This window comes from Mesocricetus auratus, unplaced genomic scaffold (assembly GCF_017639785.1).
Source record: "Mesocricetus auratus isolate SY011 unplaced genomic scaffold, BCM_Maur_2.0 Super-Scaffold_100028, whole genome shotgun sequence".
In the NCBI taxonomy this organism is placed as follows: Eukaryota; Metazoa; Chordata; class Mammalia; order Rodentia; family Cricetidae; genus Mesocricetus; species Mesocricetus auratus.
This window is the reverse complement of record NW_024429209.1, coordinates 8,953,994-8,980,044: the sequence shown is the minus strand read 5'-3', so window position 1 is coordinate 8,980,044 and position 26,051 is coordinate 8,953,994. Positions and strand designations below refer to the sequence as shown.

Sequence of the window (26,051 nt, the reverse complement as noted above, 5' to 3'; positions counted from 1 at the left end):
AAACTGGCTCTAAGAAGATACTTAAAGCACCACTGACTTTGTACCAGCTCCCTTCACCCCACCCCTTCCTTTAAGCTCCTCTGCCCACAGCTCTGTGTGAGGCATCCGGATGCATTTTGGGAACGGTCTTCCAGGACAGATGAGTGGAGAGAGGGCACCTCCCAGGTGGCACACACAGCGGGCCTTGACAACAGATCTGCTGACCAAATTTCTCAAAGAGAAACTTACCTCTGCCAGGGAAGTGAGACAGGATGGACTTCCAGGCAGAGGGAGTGGTTGGTGCAGAGGGGCAGTGAGGCCAGATGCCAAAGCTCACTAGTCTGTAGGTGGAGCACAGGGTCTGAGAAGCAGAGCACTGGATGACAAACAAGAGGACCCTGGTTTGTGACCCCGCATCTGGGCAAGCAAGGCTGGTGCTGTAATCAGATAATGCTCCAGTAGTCTGCCATCAAGAAATAGGATTACTTTCTGTGGGGGCCATATGACCCCCACTGAGACTTTGGAACCTTGGCTACAGTGATGTAACATCCTGTAGGATGGGCTCAAGCCATGGAGGAGGGTGTGTGTGTGGAAGATGACCTGAGAACTGCTGTTGAGGGAATGAATTGACAGGGGCCCAGGGGAGCTGGTACAAGTTATAAGCTGGACACCTTAGTGGCTTAGAGACTCCTCCATCCCTCCTGGGTCAGCCTCTGCCGTCAGCCATGGTTGAATCACAGCTGCGGGCTGGGGTCAGACTTCTTTTCAGGCTGCATTATAATTCATCTATCTAAGGCTAGGCCTGGATAGAGGCTGGATGGATCAAACAGTTGGCACTTTAGCTTTGAGCAGAAGGGATCTTCTATTCTCACTGTTCCCAAGGGTCAAGCATCCTGTGGCACCAGAGAATAGCAAAGGCTGTGGTACCCAGTCAAGTGCACCATCAATAATAACAAAAGAAAAAAGGAAAATTAGGGACCTCCAAGGCAGATTGCAATAGGTCTAATTCCTAGGCTTCCCACACATACCACATACCCCTCTCCCTGGAGTGAGGGCTGAGAAGCAGGATTTGGGGTGAGGGAAGAGGATCCTCTCCCCTGGGAGAGTGCTTTGACCAGGCAAGCTTGGGAGGCACTGGCACTGGACAGCCTCGTCCTAGTGTTTATCCTGAGGAAAGTGATGGCTGTGAGGTGGTGATTGGTAGTTCCCAGCCAGGTAGAAACAGTTGCGTGGAATTACAGGTGTGGGCAGTGAGACATAAATGAGCTCATGTTAAATAAAATCGTCCATCTAGGTAGACCTGAGTCCCGTGAGGCTCTTCACACTCTCTGCCAAAGCAGCTCAGACCCATAGCCCCTGGAAGTTGAATGTAGCCAGGGGCCCCAAAAGTGGGGCACCAGGGCCTCTGGGTCAGACTCAACCCAGCTGCTCCCTCTTCCTTGTTTGGGATGCTAATAAGGGAGTGGAGAGGAAGGAGGGCTTTGGAACAGGAAGCAAAGTCCTTACAAAATGGGAATCCCTTAAGCATCTTTAGGTGTCCTAATCCCTGGCTTTCAGAAACAAGACCGGCATCACTCCCCTGGTGGCAGTCTCTTCCATGGGATCCCGGAGCCCAAGCCTGTGGGCTGTGACAGGCACTGCCCTATGATCTATGGTTTTAGATTTTTCAGCCCCAACCATGTCTTTGTTCAGACAAGGACGAAAAAGGGGAAAGCTACATGATTCTCTCTTAAGAAAGGGAGAGTAGGGGAGGCAGCCAGGGAAGGGGGTGAGATCCCCACACCTGTGTGTGGGGTGGAGTTAGGGACAACAGAAAGAGAGAGATGCCGTGATTTAGATGGGGTGTGTTGGACTGCTGACTAGGTGATGGGAAGAGGGAGGGGAAGGGAGAGAGGGGAAGAGAAGAGAGAATATGAATATGAATATAAGAGAGAATCTTAGGGTGTGCCAGAGACCTTTCAACAGCGGTCCCCAGTTTTGCAAAGAAGCACCCCTCCTCAATTCGCAGTCCCACAGCATCCAGAGTTGATAGGACCGCTCCCCTCTCGTCCCCTCACTGCCCCCAGTTACCTGTTCCCCCACCCACCCCTACTTCAAAGGCTGTTCCAGGTTTCTCTCCTCCCCCATTGCTTCGCTTTGCTTCGTACCTGCTCCCCCGCAGGGTAGCCTGTAGAGGATGCTCCGCTGGGTGGCGTGGAGTGGGGCGAAGCAGCGAGTACCCCGCGGATCGTGTGGGTGCAAGAGCGATGTGTGTACGCGCGTGACTGCGCGAGCGGCCCCGAGCCGGCCAGCCCGGGAGAGGGTGCGTGGGGGAGCCCGCGAGTGGCAGCCGCGGGCGTGTGCCAGGCGCGGGCGTGCGCGCAAGGGTGTGTGTGCGCGGCCGAGGCGGAGCGCCCGGGCGGGCGGCGGCGACGGCGGCGGCGTTAGGACTCGGGGGACACCGCCCCCCGGCCCCCGCGTCCCGCCCCCGCCCAGCCTCGCGCCTCAGTTCGCGCGCCGCGCCTGGGCTCGGAGCGCAAAGGCGCCGGCTCCCGCAGACAGAGCTGAGCAAGCCCCGAGAGCCCAGCGGCGCGCACTGCCTGCAGTCGCGTCGGCGATGCGGGGCCGCCCCGCGCCCGCTCCAGTCCCGGCCCCGGCGCCCGCGGGAAGGGGTTGAGCCGCTCGCCGCCCGGATGGGGAGCCTCGGCGCGCTCGCCCTCTGCCTGCTCCGGCTTCTGCTCCTGGGGCTGCAGCGACCGCCGCTGCCCGGTGCCCGAGCGCAGAGCGCCGCAGGTGAGTGCGCCCGCGGGTTCCACGGGCCCCGCGCCCTTCCTCGCAGCCTCAGAGGAGAAAGTTGGGTACGATGGTCAGGAGATGCTAGGGCTGGATGGCCCGAGTCCTGTCCCAGACTCCGGACTTCGCTGCTGCGTCCAGGCGTGCCCAGTCTTGCGCTAGGTCCCCCCTGGCCCCCTAATCGCCTTACTTTCTAGCCTCTCCCTCACCACCCCGGGCGGGAGTAACTTTCCGTGGTTGTTGCGAATTTTTCCACTTGCTGCCTCCCACTTGTCGGAACCTGTCACTCGAGTGTTTTGGGGCGGCGGGATGAGGCTCCGCTTCTCTCGTGGCGGGGAACATTGTCACCCTGGCAGCTTCTCCGGCTGGGCTCGCTCATGGAGTGGGGAGCACAGGTCCTTACCAGGCCGAGGCTGCCAGGGCGGTGGCTTTTCCTTTCTCCTCGGAGACACTGAAGATCATCCAGTCTTGTTCTAAATACGCTGCTCCCCTTAGCCTGTCCTTAACCGGTGGAGGTTCCCATGGAGTGTTTCTGTGAGTGACCCGCACAGCAAACCACCAATTCACCTCGTGGCGCTATCCAGAGTACCCTGCTATGGTCCTTTAAGTGAAGTGGCTTTGATCAGTGAGCTAGTGGGCTTCTGAAAACTTCGGGACATTGTGGGTTTTTCTTTTTTTCTCTTTTTTTTTTTTTTGTTTTTCTTTTTTGGTTTGCCCACAGGCAGGGAACTAGTTCCCTACAGCGTGTCCCGTGTTTTCCTAGTGGTGAGTTGAGCTGAGAAGACCAGACCTGAGGTTCTGTCTGATCACTAAAACCCCACTGGTAGGGCTTCCACTCCAGAGTCCCCCAAAGAGGGAAGGAGAGGTGGGGAGGCGATGCCTCCAAGTTCAGAATCACCTCCAAGTTTCTTAGCGTCTTTGGTTTCCCGGTGACCACATTGAGTTGACATTGTAGGGTCTGAGGCAGGTTAAGACAAGTCCACTGGACTTAGGAAAGGGCTCCTTTTGGATTGCTAAGCAACAGCTGTGCTCACGTAAGAAATCAGGGAAGGAAGAAAGAGGAAGGAAAGACAGAGAGCCTGCTGGAAGTAAGGTCTTTAAACCAGCTGCGTTTGAGATTAAGACCCTCCAGAGTGACATTCCGTTGGAAATGTCTTAGGTTTTCTTCCCTGGCTTGATGTTAAAATGGAAACTGGACACAGGATGTTCGAATGTTCCGGAAAGGACGGATTGTTTCCGTGCCAGGGAAGTTGGGCAAGGAAGACACTCTTTTTGATGTATGTGAAGCTGAAAGGCAGGGACAACAAGAGGGAGGGGGAGAGGCAGCCGCAGCACCATTCTTAAAATGCTGCACAGCTCCATTTCCCTTGCTTTGGGGTCTACCTTAGGTGTGCTGTGTTAGGGAGGTGGCAGAAGCATGCTTGGGGATCCTGAGGACTCGGGTATGATTTATGATTTGGATTTAACTGTTTTCCAAGGCTTGGGTCGCTAGCCTCATGTTAAGAGTACTCACATTCCCGCAAAAGGAACCGGATCAAAAACATTCCATCAGGAGTCTCAGACCTTTTTTTTTTTTTTTTTTTTTTTTTTTGGTAGCAGCTGTAAACCCAGAACCCGCTCTGGAAAGCTGTCCAGGGCTGAATGCACGTCCGTTCCTCAGGCTCCCGCAAGGTGGCGCTCGTCCACAGCTGTTCAATGCAAATCGAGCTGCTTTCATCTCAGGGATAGAACTTCGGTTCAATTTTTAAATGAGTAATGTGTTTATTCAGCAGCCTTTTGTTAAAACATTTAGGGAAGTGTGAGGAGGAAGCACCTTTTCTTTGTTTGCTGTTCGGAACACACGGGGAAGAAAAGCAATTGTGGAGTACAGTTTGGGAAGAAATGGACTGTGAAGACGCCATATGTTTCCTTTGGTTCTACCTGGGCTCTTAGCTTTTGCAAAGCTACAATAGCATATATTTAGCAAGCAGCTGCGTTGTTCCCGGACTCCTTAAAGGAGTGGGATTAGCTTGTCTTGGTGACTTGGTGCGTTCTAAGCCCCACTCATTTATAGAAATGGGGATCTTTTTTCTATACATATCTCGTCCTCTCTCTACTTTAATGTTAACTAGATTGTTTAAACTAGATTCTTCCGGGGATTTACTTACGAACATCTGTAATTGTCGATGCAGTGATTTTTTTTGCAACTGTTGACTTATTAGAACGGACTTATCTTCTTATTTTATTCCTCATTGTGGTATTGTCAGAACCCAAATTTACTATGATTATAACTTTGGTTTCTTTTGAAGTATCTTATTTTAAACTTTCGGCAAGTCTGAGTAAATAATGCATTTTAAAACTCAGTACTGTGTTCTCCATATTCCTTTGATCTGAAGATCCCCGGTCTCAAAAGCAATTTCCATTTGCAAGCTTACATCTAGGACACAGAGGGATGATGCGTTTTGCAGTAACTGTTGGTCGCAGTGTCCAAAAGTCAGAGTCGGAAGCTGTCATCAAAGGCAATTTTCTTCTTCCTCACTCTAATGTGTGTTTCATGAGCCACTGCATTTTTTTTGGTGAGGAATTATAGTAAAAGAAAAAATATTTTAATAACAGTCAGTAAACAGCAAAACATGATTCAGGCTGAGGGAAGCAGACGATGAAATAAACAGATAATGGGATAATTAGTCTCTCTCTATATATATATTGTGAGTTAAACCCAAATCTTACTGGGGACTGACTCAGGGTGGCAGTTGTAAGCAATGCAGTCATTTAACTCGATAATTGCTGCCAGATACCTCTGGGGAACTGTTTTCAGTACAGTTGAATTTTACTTTCTGTTCTAGATTGCTTGATTTGTTTCCTAATAAAAGAACAATTAACGTGCAAACCTGGCTTTGATTCTCTTCCGGCAACAATAGCAAACATGAAATAAATGTAGACTTCCTTCTTGGGTTGCAACCTGTATCCTTCTCTTCTATTCCAGTTCCTTCTTGTTTGTTCTAAGCAGGGTTTCCACAGGCTTCCTACTGCCAGCTGAGATGGTGTCTCCTGTAGTAGTATAACTGTCACCTTTCAGAGCCATGATCAGAGGACATTGCAGCGTCGTTCTTTCAAGCACGGGATACTCCCATGACTCTCTGACTGCGTGTTGCTGTGGAAACAAGAGCATTGCTATGTAGGCAGTGGTCCTTGATAAATATTTATCGATGATGATGAAGAGATGGTAGAGTCTCGAAGCAACCAGGGTGGCGAAGGGGGAATTGTGCTTGGGGGCGGCATGGAGAAAAGAGTCTGAGTGTCAGAGCCTGACGTTGTTCTCGGTTTAAATTCCGCTTCTGCCTTTTGTACTAGCTGTGCCAGATTGGACAGGCTGTTTATCTTCTCAGACCTCCAGCTTCTTATCTGCAAAGTGAGGGTAATTAGAGCCGCCTCACTGGATTGCGGGAGCACTGGGCCTGGAGATGCTTGGAGAGAGAGAAAAGAGTGGGCCCTCCGTCCAGAATGGGCTCTGACTCTGCTGCACTCCCTTGGCATTGGTGTGCACGTCTGTGTGTACCCCAGCTGGGGCTCGGGCGCTTCTGCCAAGATAAATGAGCATTGACAAGGAGGTGGCTGGATTTTCATCATGTCTGTTAGTTTTCCTTCATTCATTTTTTTGGGGGGGTGTTCTCGATTCCCTGCTAACTGTTTTTAGAAAGAGATTTCAAATGAAAACTTCCAGCAGATGATACTAGTCAGTTTGGTTGTTCCAGGGTTTGTGAAAGGGATATTTAGTTGTAAGCACATTTTGACCTTTAATTGGAACCCGCTCAAAAATACATCTGTTTATGATGCTAAAGTATGTGGATTTACCACTGGTCTCTCCTTTTCACATACATTCCTCCTTTATGGTCAGACTCTGTCCCTGCCTCTGTTCCTGTCTCTTCTCAATCTTAGAAATGAAGTGTGTGGTGCTCTGGTCCAATGGGGGAAAGACAGTTTGTGAAGTTGATAAATAAGCAAAGACTAAGAAAACATATTGTAGACTATGGCATTCCCAGGAACAAATAAAAAATCTATGAAAACAAGCTGTGTCCAACAGGTGTTAGGGGAGTTACAAACTCAGAATCAGGTTTAGAAGCCAGCACTGTGTGGTATGAGAATACAGTTAAGGGTGTCTTATGGCATCTGAGAGATGGGGTGGGGGAGGAGAGAGAATAGATACCTGTGGAGTTGGAGAGGAAGGAAGCCATGGGTTTTAAAAGGACTAATAACAATTGGATGTAGTTGAGTGGAACAGTGGTAAATTTTGATTCATAGAGTTGAGTTCAGGTGAGTCAGGGTGACTGGGTAGGGTCATGGAACTGGGGTGGGCTTGCTGAGTGCTTTTATTTATGCAGGGAGAGAGAGACGGGTGGGAAACAGAGAGATGGCAGGGGAAAATGCGAGTTTTAGATTGTGACCATTGTGGCCTGTTTTGCCCCCAGATATCACTGTGATTTTACTTGGCATTCCCTATGTACATATACAAGGAGGGCTGCTCAGCATCCCCATTGGATCCGTCTTCAGTGAGTCACTGATAAATGTTCATGGGTCTGCAGGGTTGGGGACTGGGTGTTTCCTACACTGGAGTGTTAAATGAAGAATGTCTCACACATCCAATCACTGTACATGAGCGGAGTGTGCATAGGGGCATTTGTGGTTTTTGACTATTCATCTTAAATTTTTTTCTTGTGAACGGGAAGGAATAAAAATTAGCCACAGGCCAGGCGGCGGTGGCCCACACCTTTAATCCCAGCACTCGGGAGGCAGAGGCAGGCGGATCTCTGTGAGTTTGAGACCAGCCTGGTCTACAAGAGCCTCCAAAACAATACAGAGAAACCCAGTCTCGAAAAACCAAAAAAAAAAAAAAAATCAGCCACAGCATTTTGACAATTAGCTTGGCAACTTCTTTAAACCATTAAATCTTCACCTGCCATAGGATGAAACTCCCATACTTTTAGGATCTGACCATGAAAATAGGTCCAGAGAAAGATGGGAGCATGAATGTTCACAGAGGTATTATTCATAGTCACCCCAAATGGAAAATAAGCCACATGCTCATCAACTGGTAGATCCACCTAGTTGGATATTGCTACCAATAAAAGGGAGTGAATTTCAGGTAGATGCTGGGACATATGTCAGAAATTGTTAGCCATGTTAAAATGTCTGGATGTCTTTCATATTGTATAAGAGAAGCTCAGAAAAGGCAAACACATGGAGACAGAGAACATTGGTTGCCTAGGCTGGGCGTGGGGCAGGGGTTCCAGCGAGTGGATGTGAGAGGACTTTTTGGAAGGATGGAGTTATGTGATGACTGGGAGGCAGTCATGGCTGTTAGGGACTGGCAGGTGTCAGAAGGATATACTCACAGCGGGCAGGATGTTGTGGAATGAAATCACTAAACCAGGAGCTTTCAAATTGTCTGAAGTGTGGTGACCCTGAGCCATTTCTCTGCTTTACATATGTAAAGTGGGAATGCCCTTGGGTACCCAAGGAGGTGATGGCTTCCCTTTTTGTTATCAGTTGCCAAAACATTTGCCTGCATGGGATATTTACAAGACTTGTCCCTTTTAGTCTCTTTAATTTGTGAATTAAATCTCGAACTAGTTGCCTCCCTACTCATCACTTTGGCAACAGTTAAAATACTTAAAGCTATCAAGTTCTGGCAAAGAACTCGAGCAATTAGATGACCCTCTGTGTTGTTGAGTAGTGAAGGTTGAAGCAGCCTCTTTGAATATGCTTGGCAATGCCCACTGACAATGAAGATGCAGGCACTTTGTAAGTGCCATGGTTAGGTGGTAGGATATGAGTGGGCAAGGGGGGACATAATCATTCAAGCACTTCCTCTCTTACCAAGCCAAGGATATGGCAGGTTAGCAGAGAGTATATGCTCACCAGATAAGGACAGGTGTAGTGCTTTTTGGCCCCTGGGTTTTCAGCCAAGATAAACAGCTATAGAGCCGAGAAAGCAAGCTCCATATTGATTTTCTGCCTATCTTTTTTAGGGGCTTCCATCAGCTCTCTGGAAGGATGGTGTGTGTGTGTGTGTGTGTGTGTGTGTGTGTGTGTGTGTGTGTGTGTGTGTGTGTGTGTGTGTGTCCGTGTCCTGGGAATCAAGCTCAGGGCCTTGCACATGCTAGGCTCCATCGCTGAACTGCATCCCCAGCCCCTGGTTTTGGAAATAGGGTCCTGCTATAGAATCCAAGCTGGAGACCCCCGTCTTCTGCTTCCCCGTGTACCACCATGCCTGACTCACATGCTGTTCTGAAATAAGTATTTACTGGTCTTGACCTTTCTGCCATTCTGAACTCACCTCGGACAGGATGCTGTCATCCCCAGCTCCTGCTTATAGCATCCTCCAAGTCTGTTTCCCAGAACACCCCAGATTCTGCTTCACTCCTCTGTGGTCCCATTGGGTATGAAAATGTGCATGAGAACAGGACCTGTTTTTATGAGTCATCCCTCTTGCATGGCGCAGGTAGTGGTGTATTCATCTCCTGAGGGCCTTTATTTGTCTCTTCATTATTGAGCAAAGATGAATGAGTTCATGAGTGAATTCATAGACAAACTCATATCAGCAAGCAGAAAGACAATTTAAAAGCACGTGATGTTGGATGGTCTTGACTTCCTCAAATGGCCGCAATGATGACTTGTTCTGCTCACATGGCCACACTTGGAGCAGTGAATCTTTCCCAGACCCCATCTTTTCTCACTATCTGTAGAGATCTTTGAGCGACCTTGTTTTTGTGTAACAGTAAGCTGGATCTCAGGTTCATTTCTAGGTGTTCCGACTCAAACATACATCTGGGTGTTATGGAAAGAGTCCTGGTGACATCAAAGCATGGATGTACATTTGTGATTTTTGTTTGAACACTAGCCTAGAACAGGAGAAAACAGACATCTAGTAAAGTCAGGAATCGAAAAGAAAAACATATAAACAACACATACCCACAATCATGTATCTCTTGGATTTTGTAAAGTTTGGTTTGAATGTGAGAACTTATTAATCTAATTAAAATGTTTGTCACATTGTCACACTCTGTGCTTAAATTAGTACAGCCTAGAAATTGATGTCACAGTTTCTTTTTTTCCCTAGGTATCTAGGAACTGGCCCCTTCGTGCGTGAGTCTGGTGCTGGGGACCCCTGTCAATGTTCTCTGGATGCCAAAACTTTCAGAAAAAAAGGAAAACTAAGTCTTACCCTAAATGGGAACTGCATTACTGACTGCTGTATACCAGGCTGGGTTGTTGCCTCACCATTTCTTTGCAACAAGAAGAATGTGGTGTGCATGGCTGAGCCCTTGGGTCCCAGCCTCTTGCTGGATTCAGTCAAGGTGTCAATGGGGCCTTCCGGAATTGTACTTTAATGGAGGAGTCTCTGCTTCCTCGGTGTCCCACAAGGTTGCTGTGGGATTCAGCTACTGTCTGGCAACCTCGGTTTCTCATGTGCTAGCTGCTGCTCTCCATCCCTTCTCTCCATCCCTTCACACTCTCAGCGTGGGGCAGCTGGCTGCTCAGCACCTGGCCTGGGCAGATTGACTGAGTAGGGCAGGAGAGAAGGTTGAAGTCACAGTGTTTTGTAACCTAATTTTGAAAGTGACATCCCATTACTTTTACTGTGTGCCTTTGAAAAAGGCAAGAAACTAGGTCCAGCCTACACTCAAGGAGAGGAAGCTGCACAAAGGAGTTCAGAGAACCAATAGAATGTACTAGAAGTTATATGATAAGCTCTCTTTCTATATTTATCCTGTATATAATATTTATTTGCATATATTCATTGTTATAATTATGTATTAATCAACTATATAATCACATTTAAATTAAATTATCTAAACACTGTGACATTATTATACTATACTGAAACTGTATTATACCCCGTAACTACTACTTCACATAACATATTACAATTTTGTTATTAACACACATCATGCCCTCATATATACTATATATACATATACACCTGTTGTATTTGGAGAGTTATCATAGGAATTGGCTCATATAGTTATGGAGACTGGCAGGTGTCATTTGCTATCTTTAAGGTGGAGACTAGGAAATGACCCTAGGGAAGGAGTGTTCTCAGATATCTTGAGTCTACCCTTTATGTGTCTCAGAAGTTGTTTGACTAGCCTTCCCTTTGTGATGCTGGGATTTTAGAGCAATTTCTCATTACTTCCCTGTTTTCTTCAGTTGTGCTGAATCTGGCTGTAGAAGGTAGAGACACTCCTTCTATTATGGCTTCTATGGTATGTAGGTTAGGGATGCTGCCTGTGGCTCCATGAAGCCTGTATAACTGTACATGCCACACTGGGGTCGAGGGTGCTTCCCTGCTCTGCGGTATCAGTGTTGGCTTCACAGCCATTTCCGTCTAATCCCTTCCCCATTTTGTTTAGCTCTGGATGTCTTAGCTGTTGTTAATTTATGCACCACGCCTTTCTTCTGTTCAATGTCTGTTTACCGTCTTTAATTTTACCTTTTGTCATGAATGGTGTGTGAATGGGTGTGTGGGAAGACATCAGGCCAAGACTAAAGTGTCTCACATCAGAAGTGGGGTGGGGGTAGGAGGGGAGACCAGTCATTTTTCCGAAGTTTGGAGTCCTTGAGAAGCCAGGCATGTTGCCAGCTGTCTCCCCACATCTCTTCTGGCTGTTCTTGAAGGTGGTCATCGTACCCTAAACAAAATGGTGTGGAACAAAGTAGAGGCCAGCTTTCCGATGCTTTCATTGTATTGTCTTGAGGGCACCTTAATTAGGTTTTCTCAGGAACTATGGAACCTATTGGAAGCAAGAGCATGTAGAGCTTTTAACCTTTGAGATACACAGTTTAGCAGTGCAAAAATCCTTAGCTGCATCTACGTACGTATGGAACAACCCTTTATTTCAAACACAAGTCCTATACATAGGTTTTTGATAGATTTACCAATGTGACTTTTCTATTTTCTACTCAGAAGGTGTCTATTCCAAGTAGCAAAGTAGCATTTCTGGGCTTGACCTTCTCCACACTATTTTTGGTGGTAGAATGCAACAAATTTGAACAAATCCCAGAGTTTCAAGGTCACCGTTGCCTATAAAATCTGCACATGTATTTTAAAATGTTCATTAGTTGAAAACCATAACCTGAGTCATTTTAAAAGTGAAATAGATGCATTCAAGTTTCTCATCTTTATTGTCTTTACCTTTCCCTGTATTACAAGGAAGACATTTGGCATATATTTAAATCCCCTTGTGTGTAGTCTTTATTTTGCTATTGCTGATACATTTCTCAGTTCTGTTTCTACTTCCTCTCACCTGGAAAACCTTAACAGCTATCATGTATGAAGAAAAGCTGACCATCTGTTCCTTTGGGGGAACCAGAGTCCTAGTTACCTCCTCCTTCCAAGGTTACCTTTCCAGATGTTTATGGAGGCACATCCTTTATGACCCATGGGCTTTGGGCTCCAACCTCAGACATCTCTTTGTAGGGCTTTAGATTTTTGGAGATCCTTGCTTTATCTCACATAGAAGAGTCTAGGAACTTTGCCTTGGGCTCATTGCCTTAGGCTCAGACTATTTTTTTTAAAGATGGAGAACAACAGTTAAATTTCACTAGACTCAGCTTCTCCTATGACATTTCTCATGTTTTAGACATGTCATCTCATTGATTCCTGCTTTGACAGCAGTGATTCTTGATGGACATCTGGCTATTAGGGTGCGGCCTTTGTTGTGTCATTGTTGGTATTCAGGCACCCATGGTTTCCCATTCACTTTCCCCCAGGAGAAAACCCCTCCACCCAAACTCTGACCCATGGTGTCTTTCTCTTGCATGATGCTTTTTGAAATTACAGCAGTTACTCTATTTCAGATGCCAGTGGCATAATTTTAGAACTGTATGACCAAATCTGTGTACTTGTTGTCAAAATTCTACCTGTTTTCTGTTAAGTCCCAAAGCATAATTTCCTAAAAATAAGGTACCCACTGAAGCTGAGACAGGTGAAGTCTGCCTTGGTCTGGCCTTTTCTGGCATGTATAGCTATGCATTATGTCAACATTGGATGAGTCCTGCTTATATTATAGCTGCAGCCAGTGTTTAGTTATGTCATTACCTTTTTGTTTGTATGCTGTCCTGGAATTAGCCTTGTAGACCAGGCTGGCCTCCAATTCACAGAGATCCGCTTGCCTCTGCCTCCCGAGTGCTGGGATTAAAGGTGTATGCTATCACCACCCAGATGCCATTGCCTTTTTACAATGGCACATTAGGTGATTTTATGGCAATAATCTGAGCACTTACTTAAAGAATATTATAGAAAACAAGCTCTTCCCATTTTTGGACCAAACTCAGCATCTACAAGGTTATACCCTCTTCCATGAGCTGAAAATAGCTGATCTTATGGATGAAACAATTAGATACATAGTAACCATTGAAGTGTGTTAAAATAATAGAAGTATTAGAAGCCCATGGGTGACTTTACCCCTTATACTAGACATGGAAGAAATGGAAGTAAGATACTAGCTAAGGGCATTTTGGCTTTGTCTGTATTATTCCATTTCTTTCTGAAAAGTAAAATATATTCAAAATAGGTTTGTTAAAAACAAGTTGATAGCTTTTTGATGGGGAAGAAGATAGGTGTTAATTACACTTTTCTTCATAATAGTTCAAGATCAAAATTAGTCTCTTAAGAGGCAATACTGGGGGTGGCTGGCTGGAGAGATGGCTCAGCAGTAAGTGTATTTGCTGCTCTTGTAGGGGACCCCATTTTGGTTCACCAAACCCACATCAGGCAGCTCACAGCCTTCTGTAACTCCAGTTTCATGAGATCTGACGTTCTCCTCTGGCCTGCAAGGGCACTGCATGCACAGGCTAACTCCCCGTCATACTACTTGCGCAGCAAAAAAAATGAGTCTGAAACGATACCGTAGGTGGAGTTGAAGATCTGTTAGTAACCCACAGTTGATAAGGATTTAGAGTGCATTTACTGTTTCCTCCAATCCTCTTTTCAAAAATCAATTCGGATTTTGTTTCCTATGTAGAAAACCTCATTGTAGGGTTGTAGTGAGGATTTCCCCAGGGGTTCCAGGATGACCGAGTCAGGTCAGGAGAGAAGCAGAGACTGTTGTAGACACATGGAGGTGGTTGAATTCATGGGAGTCTGTGGGGGGCGTGTTGTGAGGTGCAGCAGCTGTCCTCCTGCTGTATCCACTTTTCTCCCAGGACCTCCATGGAACAGATGTCATTACCCTTTAGACATAGCAGATAGGACAGCCATTGGCTCTGGGATCATATAGGCTTTTTGGTTCAGTCTTCTTTGTGTTTGAGAATACTGTAAAGCCAGGCAGCTTTTGCATCTATTAATAATCTTTTCTGTTCTCTCTCTCTCTCTCTCTCTCTCTCTCTCTCTCTCTCTCTCTCTCTCTCTCTCTCTCTCTCCTTTCATGTGTGTATAAGTGCATGTGTGTATATAGATGTGAGTATGTGGACATGTACATGTGGAGGCTAGTGTGTGTGTGTGTCTGTGTCTGTGTGTGTACACATGTGAAAGCTAGAGTCAATATTAAATTTCTTCCCAATTTGCTCTCCACCTTACTTATTGAGACAGTTTCTCCTTGAACATGAACTTTAGTGATTTTGGTAGACTAGCTGTCCAGGAAGTTCCAGGGAGTTGCCTGTCTCTACCCCAGACCCCTCAATGTTGGGGTCATACCATTGCAGCAGGATTTATTATTTTAAGGTAAGTGCTAAGAATCTGAACTCTGTTCTTCATGATTGTATAGTAAGCATTTTTACCAATCAAACCATCACCCCAGCTTATTTTGGTGAAAGGATTTCATCTTGTAGCTTAGACTAACCTAGAGTTCATTATGTAGCCTCTGTTGGTCTTGACCTTGTAATAGTCCTGCCTGTTTCCCAGGTGCTGAAATAAAAAATGTGAGCTACTATGTCTGGCTTAACTTTCATGTTAAATTTTCTTTAAAAATTTATTTTCTTTGTGTATGAGTGTTTTTGCTCATATGTATGTCTGTGTACCACTTTGGTGCTATGCCATGAAGGCCAGAAGCAGATATTGAACCCCCTGAAAGTAGAGCTACAAATGGGTGTAAGCCTCCATTGGGTGCTGGGACACAGCCTGGGTCTTCTGGAAGAGCAGCAGTGCTCTTAATTGCAGAGCTATCTCTCCAGCCCTTCAGATTCCACATATTTAAGAGCTATAGTTGTATATTCCTGACCTTAGGATTTATAGAAAAAGAGATCCTTTTCATGAAAATTAAATCACTTAAGGTCTTTGATAGAAGTATATTAAAAACTATATTTTCACTATTGAACTATTTTGTTATTTGATGCTATTCAGTTTTTCCCTCAAAGAGAATGAGTTATGAAGTCTCTAGGACCAGACCATGAAACAGAAGATTTCCAGGGTTTCCCATTTCTAGCTGCAGCTCTATCAGAACAGACTAGTGTAGAATGAGACAGTAGGGGTTTGAGTCTCCTGGTATGAAGATTTCTAACCACTCCAAGTGTACAAAAGAGAAGAGCAGTTGGCTTCTATTGGAATGGAAAGTAGAAAACACAGATGTCAAACAGTTTGGTGAAATGATGGATGATAGAGGGATAATAATAGGGACCTGACTCAAAAGTTATGAAAAACACAGGTGCACCAGGGTGTGTCTCAGAGCAAGAAGGAGTCAAAGAGAACATCCCAGGAATAAATGCAGGAGGGGAAATGACTGCCAAATAGAGAGTGCTGACACTCTTGAATACTTCAGGTACTTCAAATGAGCCAGGCAGTTGTCAAGGGCTGTACTAATTGTCACTCACCCCTCCTCCTTAACAGTCTTCAGATGTGGCCACATTTATGATCCAAATAAAAGCACAGTCATTAATACTAAGCCTGAGGTTACCCATCTAGCAAGTGGTCGAGTCAGGACTTGAGCCCAAGTGTCTCAAGGCTGGAATATCTGGTTGTAGCTATCAATTTACATTCCTTTTCTCCTTTACTTTATGCATAGGCTGTGCTAGCTTCATCCTTAAGGGGGAAATTAGGTCTAATTGAAATTCCTGGATGGAAAGCCTGCCTTTAGAAATTTCCATGGGAATATTTTTGGGGAGAATTTTAGGATGCCATTTACATTTTGTAATCCCACCAGGAAGACATGGTATTCCCATATATTATATAAGAAATTTGATTTCATGGAGACTCAAGGATTTGACCATGAATCAGTTTATGTCAGTGTCTAGGTTCCTAACCACAGTGTGGTACTGAAGATTTTTATGGCAAGAAGTATGAGAGAGAGGAGGTTATTTGTATAAGAAACCCTGTATCCTACAAGTGATTAAACTTTTCTGGTCTTGTTTTAAAAATGCTTTTCATTTTGTCTATTTATCTTTTTAGACCAGGATTGGTTTGGTGAATTCATATTGTTGAGAATAAACCAGGTCCTTTTGTGTTCTCTTTCCCCAGGCAGCCTTAGGCTAGTTTTGCTCCTTTGGAATCACAGGAGAGCTGAATTTGAGTTTATAAAGTAAGGGTGAAGGGCAAAGGCACAGATCAGCTGAATGGGCTGTCTTAGTCTGGGTGGGACCATTCACTGGGCTGGGATCTTGAAGTATAGGAAATGGAGAACGTTACTTAGCACACAGGCACTCATTGTTCTCTACTCCCTAGCTGTGGGGGAGATGTGTACGGATGCTTCAAGTTACTGCAGCTTTGACTTCTCTGTCATCACGAACTGTCCCCTTTCTTCCTTAAGATGCTTTAGGTCAAAATATTTTGTCACAGCAAGAGGAAAAGAAACTTTTCCAGTCTTAATAGTGTAGAGTTTCACGGACAGATCCCTCATATATCCTACGTCAGATGTATCACTGGCTTTACCTGGGGGGGGGCCTGTAGCTCAGAGTAGCTTTGCCCCCAAGCACCAGGCTATGGTCTTTGGTTCTTTGTGGCTCCAGCAGATCCAACAGTCTAGACAAATGTGGTTTTTCTTGGACAGGAGATTACTCTTACAATTCAACAAAGGTGAAGCTGAAGCTCACACCATCCAGCAGAGTTGCCTTTGAGTTCACAGAGGTATCCAGTGTTGAGTGTTACAGCCTTTTTTTCGGTGAAAGCCTCTAATTCTGAGATGAGGGGTCCTGAAGAATTTTATCTTCAACTTGCCCAATCTCTTCCCTACCCCCTTGACTCTTGCACTGTGATATTGGCAATAAAGAACAGGCTGATCCCCTCTCACTTTCAGCTCTGTAAGCACAGGGTTAAGGCTCAGTCCCTAATATGCCTTTTCGTTCCAAGATGAGTCTTTTTGGTGGAACTGGGTCAGATGCAGATGACCCATCTGTTCCCTTAAGAAGAAATGCACAGGTGTGTAAGGAGTAGGCTCAGCTCAGAGCTCTGACTTTGAGATCCAGTTAATGGTTGTCTCAGTCAACACTATGACCTTGAACATTGGAGTCCTCCGAACACCTCCCTCTGGTCATCTATGAAATGAGGCTAATGGTGATGACCTGTCAGCAGTAGTGGTGACAGATCCCTGAGGCGAAGCAGGCAGAGTGCTGAGCCGAGGGCCACGCTCATGGAAAGTGCTCAGTAAATTCTGTCCATTCTTGGTGGTATTATGGATTTTGGGAACTCAGCAAGAGCCCTGTTACTGCAAGGAAGTACAAGAATAACATTACTAGGTTGACCAGTTGTTTTCATTTGTCTTGGTTACTTTTCAATTCCTGTGGCAAAACACCATGACCAAGGCAACTTATAAACTAAAGCGTTTAATTTGGGGCTCAAAGTTTTGCTGGTGAGTCCATGACCATTATAGAAGAGAGCATACCAGCAGGCAAGCAGGCATAAAGGTGAAAAAACGTATACCTTATCCACAAGTTGAAAGTAGAGAGAGCTAGCCAGGAATGGCATGGGCTTTTGAAACCTCAAAGCCTACCCTCAGTGACACACCTCTTCCAACAAGCTCAAACCTCTTCCTCCTTGCTAAATAGTCCCACTAACTGAGGAGCAGGCATCCAAATGCACGAGCCTATGGGAGCCATGCTTGTCCAAACCACCGCACCGTTTGTTTAGGATAAGAGGTATTTCACAGGATGTGGAACCTTAATTGTCCAGAAAAAATTAGAATTTTTTTGAGTATACAGGGTGAGCCTATTTCAAGGCCCCAAATTCTGTTTAGATTGACCATTGTGCTCATGCTATGTAATATCTGAAAATTGCATGCGCAAGTTATATTTCTGTGAGTAAAAAAGATTATCAGACATTTGGCCTGCATTTAGAATAGCTTTCTGTTCATTTCTGAAAAATTTGCTACTAAAGGAAAACAAATTTTATTATCAGTGTCTGAAGAGACTGTCAAAGGGATGATTCATGGGGATTGGGTTGAGGTTTTGGGATCCTGGAAGGGATGCTGAGGCACTTGGATGCCTGAAGCCCTGGGGCACCTTTAATCTGTAATGGGCCAGGAAGGAGCTGGCCTAGTGGAGTCCCTTTTCCTACTGCCCTGAGATTCATGAGGCTGCATGAGTGACTGGCTCTTGGTCCCCTGGTTGAGGCACTGGGGTCCTATATGGCCTCTGAGTTCTTCAGGTGGGGAGTACTAAAAGGAGCCTATCAGGCACGAGATGAGGACTGGGTTCTTTGTCCTGCTCCCCTCTGGCCTCACTGGCTTTCTTGGCATGGTGGTGTTTCTCAGTGGAAGTCCCTAGATAGCGGTGTCAGCTTCATGTGGGGACTTTCCAGAGATTCAGATTTTTGGGATTTGAAGGCGAGGGTGTAATGATTTCACTAGACCCAAGATAAATGATAAATGGGTGTTTTGGGGTGAACGCTCACACAGATAATAATACAGAACCATGGGAGCACTTCTCTGATCTTCCTATCAGATCTGCTGACCCAAGAGAAAGAGAGCACATAAGTGATACTGTGCCTTAAGCTTCCCTCTTTCCTCTTCCATCCATCAGAAGCTATGCCCAAAGGGGTGTGACCAGGTTCACTGGCGAGATGCCATGGCTACAGGGATTTACCTTAGAATTACTCAATTAACACCTGTAGGCTGAAGCTCAGCAACTTGTGTTTAAATGATCGCCCCTTCAAGGGCACTTTGATGGATATGGACATTTGAAAGCTGCTGGCCTAGAAAGCAATGGTAAATCATCTAATGTGGGGGACCTGTGACCATTTAGGTGCCTCTTGGTATATAGGTGTGTCATACTGCCAACTCAATTGATCCAGGGAGCTCTGTTGTCTTCAGTCATAGCACTTTGGAAACAATTGGCTTATTTATCTTAGTGTTTGTTTTTGTAATTATTTCAACTAGAATTCATGCACCATGAGGGTTGAACTTTTGTCCTATTCACTGCTGATTTCTTGGCCATCCACAATTCCTTTACACAGTGTGAGCTTACTGTGTTTGAATAAGTCATGATTTCAGACTGGAATTGAAGATCATGTATTCTGTCTTTTATAGTAATAGTTGGTTTAGTTTGCAGCTACCAATCAAACATCCTCAGCAGTGTTACCAGTTTTTGAAAGAAAACAATAATTTATGATTAATAGAAAGAATACCTCAAGTACCCCCATCATGTAACAGAAACCATGACATAATGTGTCTGTATCACCAGGTGACCCACTTAATCTTCAGGGAATTCCTTTGAAGCTGCACCACCTTAAAGAATGTGCCCAATATTCTCAAGGATATGTAGACTACTCTCCCAGATGACTGTTCACTGGCCAAATTTGGGCTCCAGTCTGTCCACTTGCAGGGAAGTGTCCTATACATTTCAACATTGTACAAGATTCAAAAGACTCTTCTGGATTGTAAAGATCAAGTGCATCGTAAAGGAATAGTTTGGCCTTAAATATATTTTATCTGAGGTCACCCAGAATGTTGGAAAGGAAATAGACAATGGAGTCAGACAGAGCAGAACTAAGTCTGCATGTTCTCTGGCAAGTTACTGTACCTTTCTGAGCCTTGGTTTACCATGTATCTGTCAGTGATTCTATCAGCTGGCAGGGGATTTGTGGGGTTTTTGATGATGCATATAAAATAGTTTGCATGGGGTAGTAGCTATAGTAGTTATGGTATCTTAGAGAATTGGTAATTAATGCAGGAATTAGATGATAAATCTCAATGTCATGCATAGATCTGAGTTCACTCTTCTTTGTTAGGAAAACTTGTTAGACCCCACATCCCTGGAGACATTTTAATTCCCATCTGAACTGAGATTTTTATCACACTTCTTTCTCTCTGTGTTTCCTTGGAAAAATAATTTTTCCTGTTTTCTGAGCCCCTAATTTCTTCATCAGAAAATAAGGATAATTGTGCTTTTCTCAGTGGATGATTGTGAGTGTATTGTAAAGATGTAAAATAGCGAATAGACTTAGCAAAAATTATAATCATACTAAGCATGCATTTCCTCTGACCTTAAGATATGGCCATGTCTCACTGCTGTGTACTGACCTGCAGATATGGCCATGTCTCACTGCTGTGTATTGACCTGCAGATATGGCCATGTCTCACTGCTGTATATTGACATACAGATATGGCCATGTCTCACTGCTGTATATTAACCTGCAGATATGTGCCTGGATTGGTAGGTGAAAGGCATGGTCTTATTTGGGAATAGTAAGTGGTGACCAGATACCCCTTCAAAACTCCTTTTTTATTTTCTCCAGAGTCCTGCTGTTTGGGAGGCTTGCGTTCTCTTATACCAGGCAGAGTCTAGAAAATGGCCAAAGTGATGCTGAAAACACATGGAAACTTCTTGTCTTTTCTGCCCCAGACTCTCCTCCAGTGGCTAAAGTTTTATTAAAAACTTTTAGTAAGTTTTTATCTGAGTCCCTGAGCTCAGAGGGTTTAAAGGAGGGGCGGCCTGCTGTTCCAGGGGAACAGGCTCACTGGGGAGGTAAATAAATGGGGTGACAGCCAGAGAAGAGTCGGAAAGCTAAAAGACATGGTAGTGAGGTTCCAATAAACTCAGTAGCCAGAGCTGCCGACTCTGTGGGCAAGGATGGCTATGTTTCTCTAAGCCCCCGAGGCCCTACCTTATGGCTTTGCTGAGATTCTGGCAGTCATGGCCATAGTGTCAGAGGAAGAAAACAGGTATGAGCTTTTAATACAATCACTCATTCTAACCTTGACTTATCAGAAGTGACTAAATTATTTTGTCAAATTCCCACAATTCTTTTTAAAATACGATTTCACTTTCAGACGTATCCTCCAAAAAAGATCCTTGTTTTTCTCAATGGATGTTAAGTCTTCAGTGACAGAACCAGCCCATGGCCCTATGGGAGGTGAGGGTTGGGAAGTCTCTGACCTGCTGTTTAGACCCTGATCCTGGGGTGCACACTGTCGTCCCCTATGTCATGGAAGACGGCAGGGAAGTATGTGGGTCATTTTAAATGGCTTTCCTATGTAGGTTGCCTGGTGTTTGACATGATGTCTTCAAACTCAAGACCTTGGATTCATGTGTTTGAAGGAGTGACTTAAAGGATAAATTGTAGCTTTCTGGATAGTTCTGGTGTCCAGAGTCAAGTGTTCATAGGAGTAGCTTGAATGGAGGCATAGAAAGCAGTAATAAGAGAAGATGTACAAAGGACAGTTAAGTTGGAGGGAGAGAGCAGGGAATCTGGGTGGCGTCCAGCACATAGTCAGGGGGCTGGGTACATACTCACGGGGCGTGGCTGGATCAGTTTCCTTGGATAACAGAGTTTCTTCTCTCCTTCCTCTGACATTTCGATAACTTTACTTGAATTAACTCATCAGGGGAGTGAGTTTACAGACTAGGGTCTCAGTTCAAACTAACACTTATTTTTCATGGGAGATGCATATAAGCGGTTCCTGACGTTTGGATAGCAGTGGAGGTGGTAACTGCTGGAGGACACTTCCTGTCTCTTGATGTCGTTGTGATTTGAATGGTCTGGGGAAGCCTTGGTGTGGAACTTCTTAAATGCACCCTGGTGGTGGTACAAACCAGGCCAGGTTCTGTCGTGACCTCTGCCTCTCAACTGAGAGATGTCTGTGAAACAGTTTGACATTTCTCTTTGTCATTTGCATCAAAGGGAAAGAATGGCAGCTGATGCTCTTAGCAAGAAAGACCTGCAGATTGGTTTAATGTAGAGATTTTATTTTCGATGAAATCAGTCTCCAATAGATTTCAAATGTGCAAAAATTTCTTTTTCATTGAGAATTTTATACAGACATATAATGCATTTTGAACAAAGCCACTCCCCATCTTCTCCCCTCTGATTTCTCTCATCTCCCAAACTACCTTTCCCTCCCAACTTTAAGTTCTCTCTGTCTCTCTCTGTATGTGTGTCTCTCTCCATGTCTCTCCCTGTCTCTCTCTGTGTGTTTCTCCATGTCTCTCTTTGTCTTTGTCTGTCTATCTGACTGTCTGTCTCTCTCTCTCTGCTTTTCTCTGTGTGTCTGTCTCTGTCTCTCTCTCTAAACCAATGAATCCCTGTGTGGTGTGGGTAGTATGAGTGTAGGATCATCTTCTGGAGCATGAATAGCACTCTAGCAGCTGTATCCCCTCCTCTCCCAACAGCCATTGGTTTCCAAAAGCTTCTCAGCAAGGAGAGGGATATCATGAGCGCCTACCCTGCTGATGTTCGGATTTCTGTTGACTTGTGCATGCCATCACAGCTGCTGTAAGTTGATATGTGCAACAGCCCCATCATGCACAACAAGTAATAATTCTTTCTTTCTTTTGCAAGATCTCATATAGACCACGATGACCTTGAATTTCCTATATAACTGAGAATGGCCTTGAACTCCTGGAGCACCTGCCTGTATTCCTGAGTGCTGAGATTATAGATTGAGTTGCCACAGCCAATTTCTCTGGTGCTAGATATTGAAACCTTTATGACTGTTAGATAAGGACTCTATCAGCTGAGTTGCATCCCCCAGTCTTCTGAATGTCTGTGCTCTTATGGTGGTGCAATAAGAGGTGTGTGGAAAGTTGACATCATGTCTTCTAGATGGGATAACCTGAGAAATCCAAATTGAAATGACAATTTTGACTCTGTATTCATTAATTGTCCCTTCATAGTAAAGTCTACCCAATTAGTCACTTAATACACATTTATCTTGTCCCAATTCTGTGAGCCAGTGATCTGAGAATAACTTACTTGGGTCCCTTGCTTTTGGGTCTCACAAGGCTTTGTTTAAAGTGTCAGCCTGGGCTGTGAGCTCATCTGAGGGACTGGGGAAGGAACTGTTTTTGTTTGAGAGTTGATGGTTACACCAATTTCTTTTTCAGGCTTCTGGATTGAGAGCCTTGATTCCTTGGGGCTGTTATTTAGATGCCATCTTTAGTTCCTTGCCACAGGAACCTCTCTATATCTTTATACCCCCACCCAGAAGTATCAGAAAAGATACCTCATCACATTTACCATGTCAGCTTGTTAGGAGCTGTCTGTTAGTCCATTGCACACTGAAGGAAAGGGTATTGGAATATTGTGAGTGCTGTGGGGTGATCACTGGGGGCCTTCTTGGAGCCTTTCTTCCATAGACTCATACCTCAAAACCTCCTTTGTCATACTTTTGACCCTTGCTACAAAAGCTTTTGCTTCTTTAGGCACAAGAAAGGTTGAAATTTAACAAGAAGACTGAAAGAGGGGAGTGGAATATACTGATATACTTGCTGAAGTTACTTAGGTATCTTATGGCCACTTTGAAATATGTGACTTTCTCTTGGCATCACTGTAACCTGGAAGTAGTCAGTATTTCTTAAAACAGAGAAAGGAATTGAGATTCAGAAACAAGCTTGAATCTGTTCTAGTCTCACAAGGGTTCAAAGCTGTTGGATTTTAAAGATGACAACAGGCATTGTGAGCAAAGATTTTGTAGGGTTGACTGACATGGTGGCATTTCCTGTCTGCTGGGGGAGGGGGTTAACTGGGGCTGGACCAACAGTCTAGACTGAATATCAAGGTACAAAGGCATAGAATAAATGGGTACAAAGGTCAAACTAGGCTCCAGAGTGGATGTTGGAATTCAGGGGACTAGAGACAAAGTAGGAAGGGGTTAGCTAAGAGCTGAGTCTCACTTCTCTCATATAGGGCAGAATTGGGGAGAGCTGTATTTGTCTCCATTATTCATTCATGTCTCCCCCGCAGCATTGAATTTGGACTTTACAAAACCAATTGAAGCCATTGTACTCTGATGTCTGCCAACTACGAGTTTTTCTCTCCTACCACCTTTGTCTGCACAGCTGTGATTGGAATTCTTTCAGTTTTCTCTTATAGGATAAAGATGAGTGGAAAATGGAAATGTGAAAATGCAGGTACTTGTGGTAATATGTTCGAGGCAAAGATGGAGGCTGTCAGACGTACAGAAAGTGTGGACTATTTAGCTGCAATTGGTTACTGCTCAGATGGCTTCCATTGCAGAGGGAAAAGAAATAAAAGGACACGCATGAAATGCTGGAAATGTACCTTCCAATTTCATTCTCCCAAGGCCAAGTTTAGTGATAGAGGGAGGTGTGAAATCTTTAAAATCAGGCATAGAGAATCAACATTTGGGAAACATAAAAACCTCCAGTGAGCCAAATGCAGAGAAACCAACAGACCCATAGAACTTGTGACAGGGGGATGGCTTGCTCCAGACTCCTTAATCAAGGGGACACTTGTTCTGATCCCTAGTGACACACTCTAAAGGAAGTTGATGACACCATCATGACTTTCACACAACTGCCAAAGACATTTTTGAAAGCATAAATCAGAGCAGATCCCTTCCCTATTTCAAGTTGTTCTGCTATGCACTCTGATGCAAAGCTCTCCATCGAAACTACTGCCTTTTGCCTGTTAGATCTAGTTCCTGGTAATGTTCCTCCACCCCCTTTCTGCCATTCACTTATTTGATTGGGTTTAACCCAGGGGATAGCAGACTGCATCCCCGGGGCCTCTTCTGGCCTATTGCCTGTTTTTGTATTACATGTGAATAAAGAATAGTGTTTCTATCTTTGGGAGTTAGGAAGATTATATGAACTTTGAATTTCAATGTCTGCAAAAAGAGCCATATTGGAACATTACAGCTCATTGCCATTTACTTCTGCATCATCTGTGGCTGCTTTCATGTTAGGGCAGTGGAACCGAGAATCCACAGTGAAAACGAAAGGTTAAAGTGACTGTGGCCTGCCCTTCATATGAAAGGGTTGCGAGACCCTGTTCTTACCTCAGTGTGTGCCTTTCTCTTTCAGGTCAACCTGTGACTACTTCTTTATTTTAGATATAGTATTACTTGTGTGTGTGTGTGTGTGTGTGTGTGTGTGTGTGTGTGTGTGTGTGTGTGTGGTCTGTCCAGCTGTCTGTATGATGAGTGTATGTCATGTGTGAAGGTATCCACAGAGGCCAGAAGAAGGCGTCAGATTCACTGGAGCCAGTTACAGGAGGTGTGAGTCTCCCATCTTGGGTTCTGTGAACCAAACTGAGGTCTTCTGAAGAGCAGTACCAGTAGACCCATTTCTGTAGAGACATCTCTCCAGACTCTCCTTCTCCTCCTTTGTAATTTCTACCCAGACATTTCTTCTTTGTTTGCTGTTCCCATTTTCTTGTGCTGTTCATTGGTTAGTAGCATCACTTACCCCAATGTCTTTCATTTCTTACTGGCTTGTTTATTCCACTTGAAACTAAAATAGACAAATAAAATTCCCCTTTCTGATTGCTGTCTAGAAAGTGCCTAGCTGTCACCATGCAGAGATGACAGGTTTAAGTTGCTGCTGCAAGGTTCTGCCTGGGGGAGGGATGTGTAGTGCACTTGCCTCTAGTCGGGAATGTTTCTGGCAGCCATGACACTTTGCAGTACTTAAGAAAGGGAAAGTATTGCTGCCTGGACTGAGCTGGTATCCAGTGGCCATCATGAAAAGCTAAGCCCTTTGGTGTGGTGGGAACTCCAGTGGTTGGAGGGAAGGAGGGCAGATCATAGCAGCCCCAGACTAGAATCCCAAGACTCATATCCTTGCTGCTTCTGGAGGAAGGGACCATGGCGACTGCCCATGCACATCTGTACATGCAGAGAGGCAAGGTTATGTTTCCCAGGGGTTGCTGAGGATGCTTTGGGGCATTGCTTGATGCACATGCACTTCAGTGATCCAGGCTAAGAGAACACAAAATGACTTTTGCTTCTTCAGAAGCCCATGGCTGCTCTAAGTCTTCAGCGCATGGTGTAATGGTTAGGAAGAGAACAAGTGGTTTGGAGTCAGATGTTGGCTCTGTCACCTGTGGATTTCTGGAGTATGCCTTGATTTTCTTATATGTCAAAGGATTATAATGACAAGAGCCACTTCATAAAACTGATATGGGATTAAGAGAGTCAATATCAAGATGAAGC

The 26,051-nt window shown here is 44.9% G+C and overlaps 1 protein-coding gene across 13 annotated transcripts in view; it reads left to right on the top strand.

Annotated features, from left to right (window-relative positions):
- Positions 1–2,485: 2,485 nt before the first annotated feature.
- The window catches only part of Ptprt (protein tyrosine phosphatase receptor type T), a 1,105,935-nt gene continuing 1,082,369 nt past the window's right edge, over positions 2,486–26,051 (top strand). For all 13 annotated transcript variants that reach the window (XM_040732970.1, XM_040732973.1, XM_040732967.1 and 10 more), the window contains exon 1: positions 2,486–2,751. In XM_040732970.1, the coding sequence (XP_040588904.1) occupies positions 2,652–2,751 (100 nt within the window). In that variant the 5' untranslated portion in view covers positions 2,486–2,651. The remainder of the gene's footprint in view (positions 2,752–26,051) is intronic.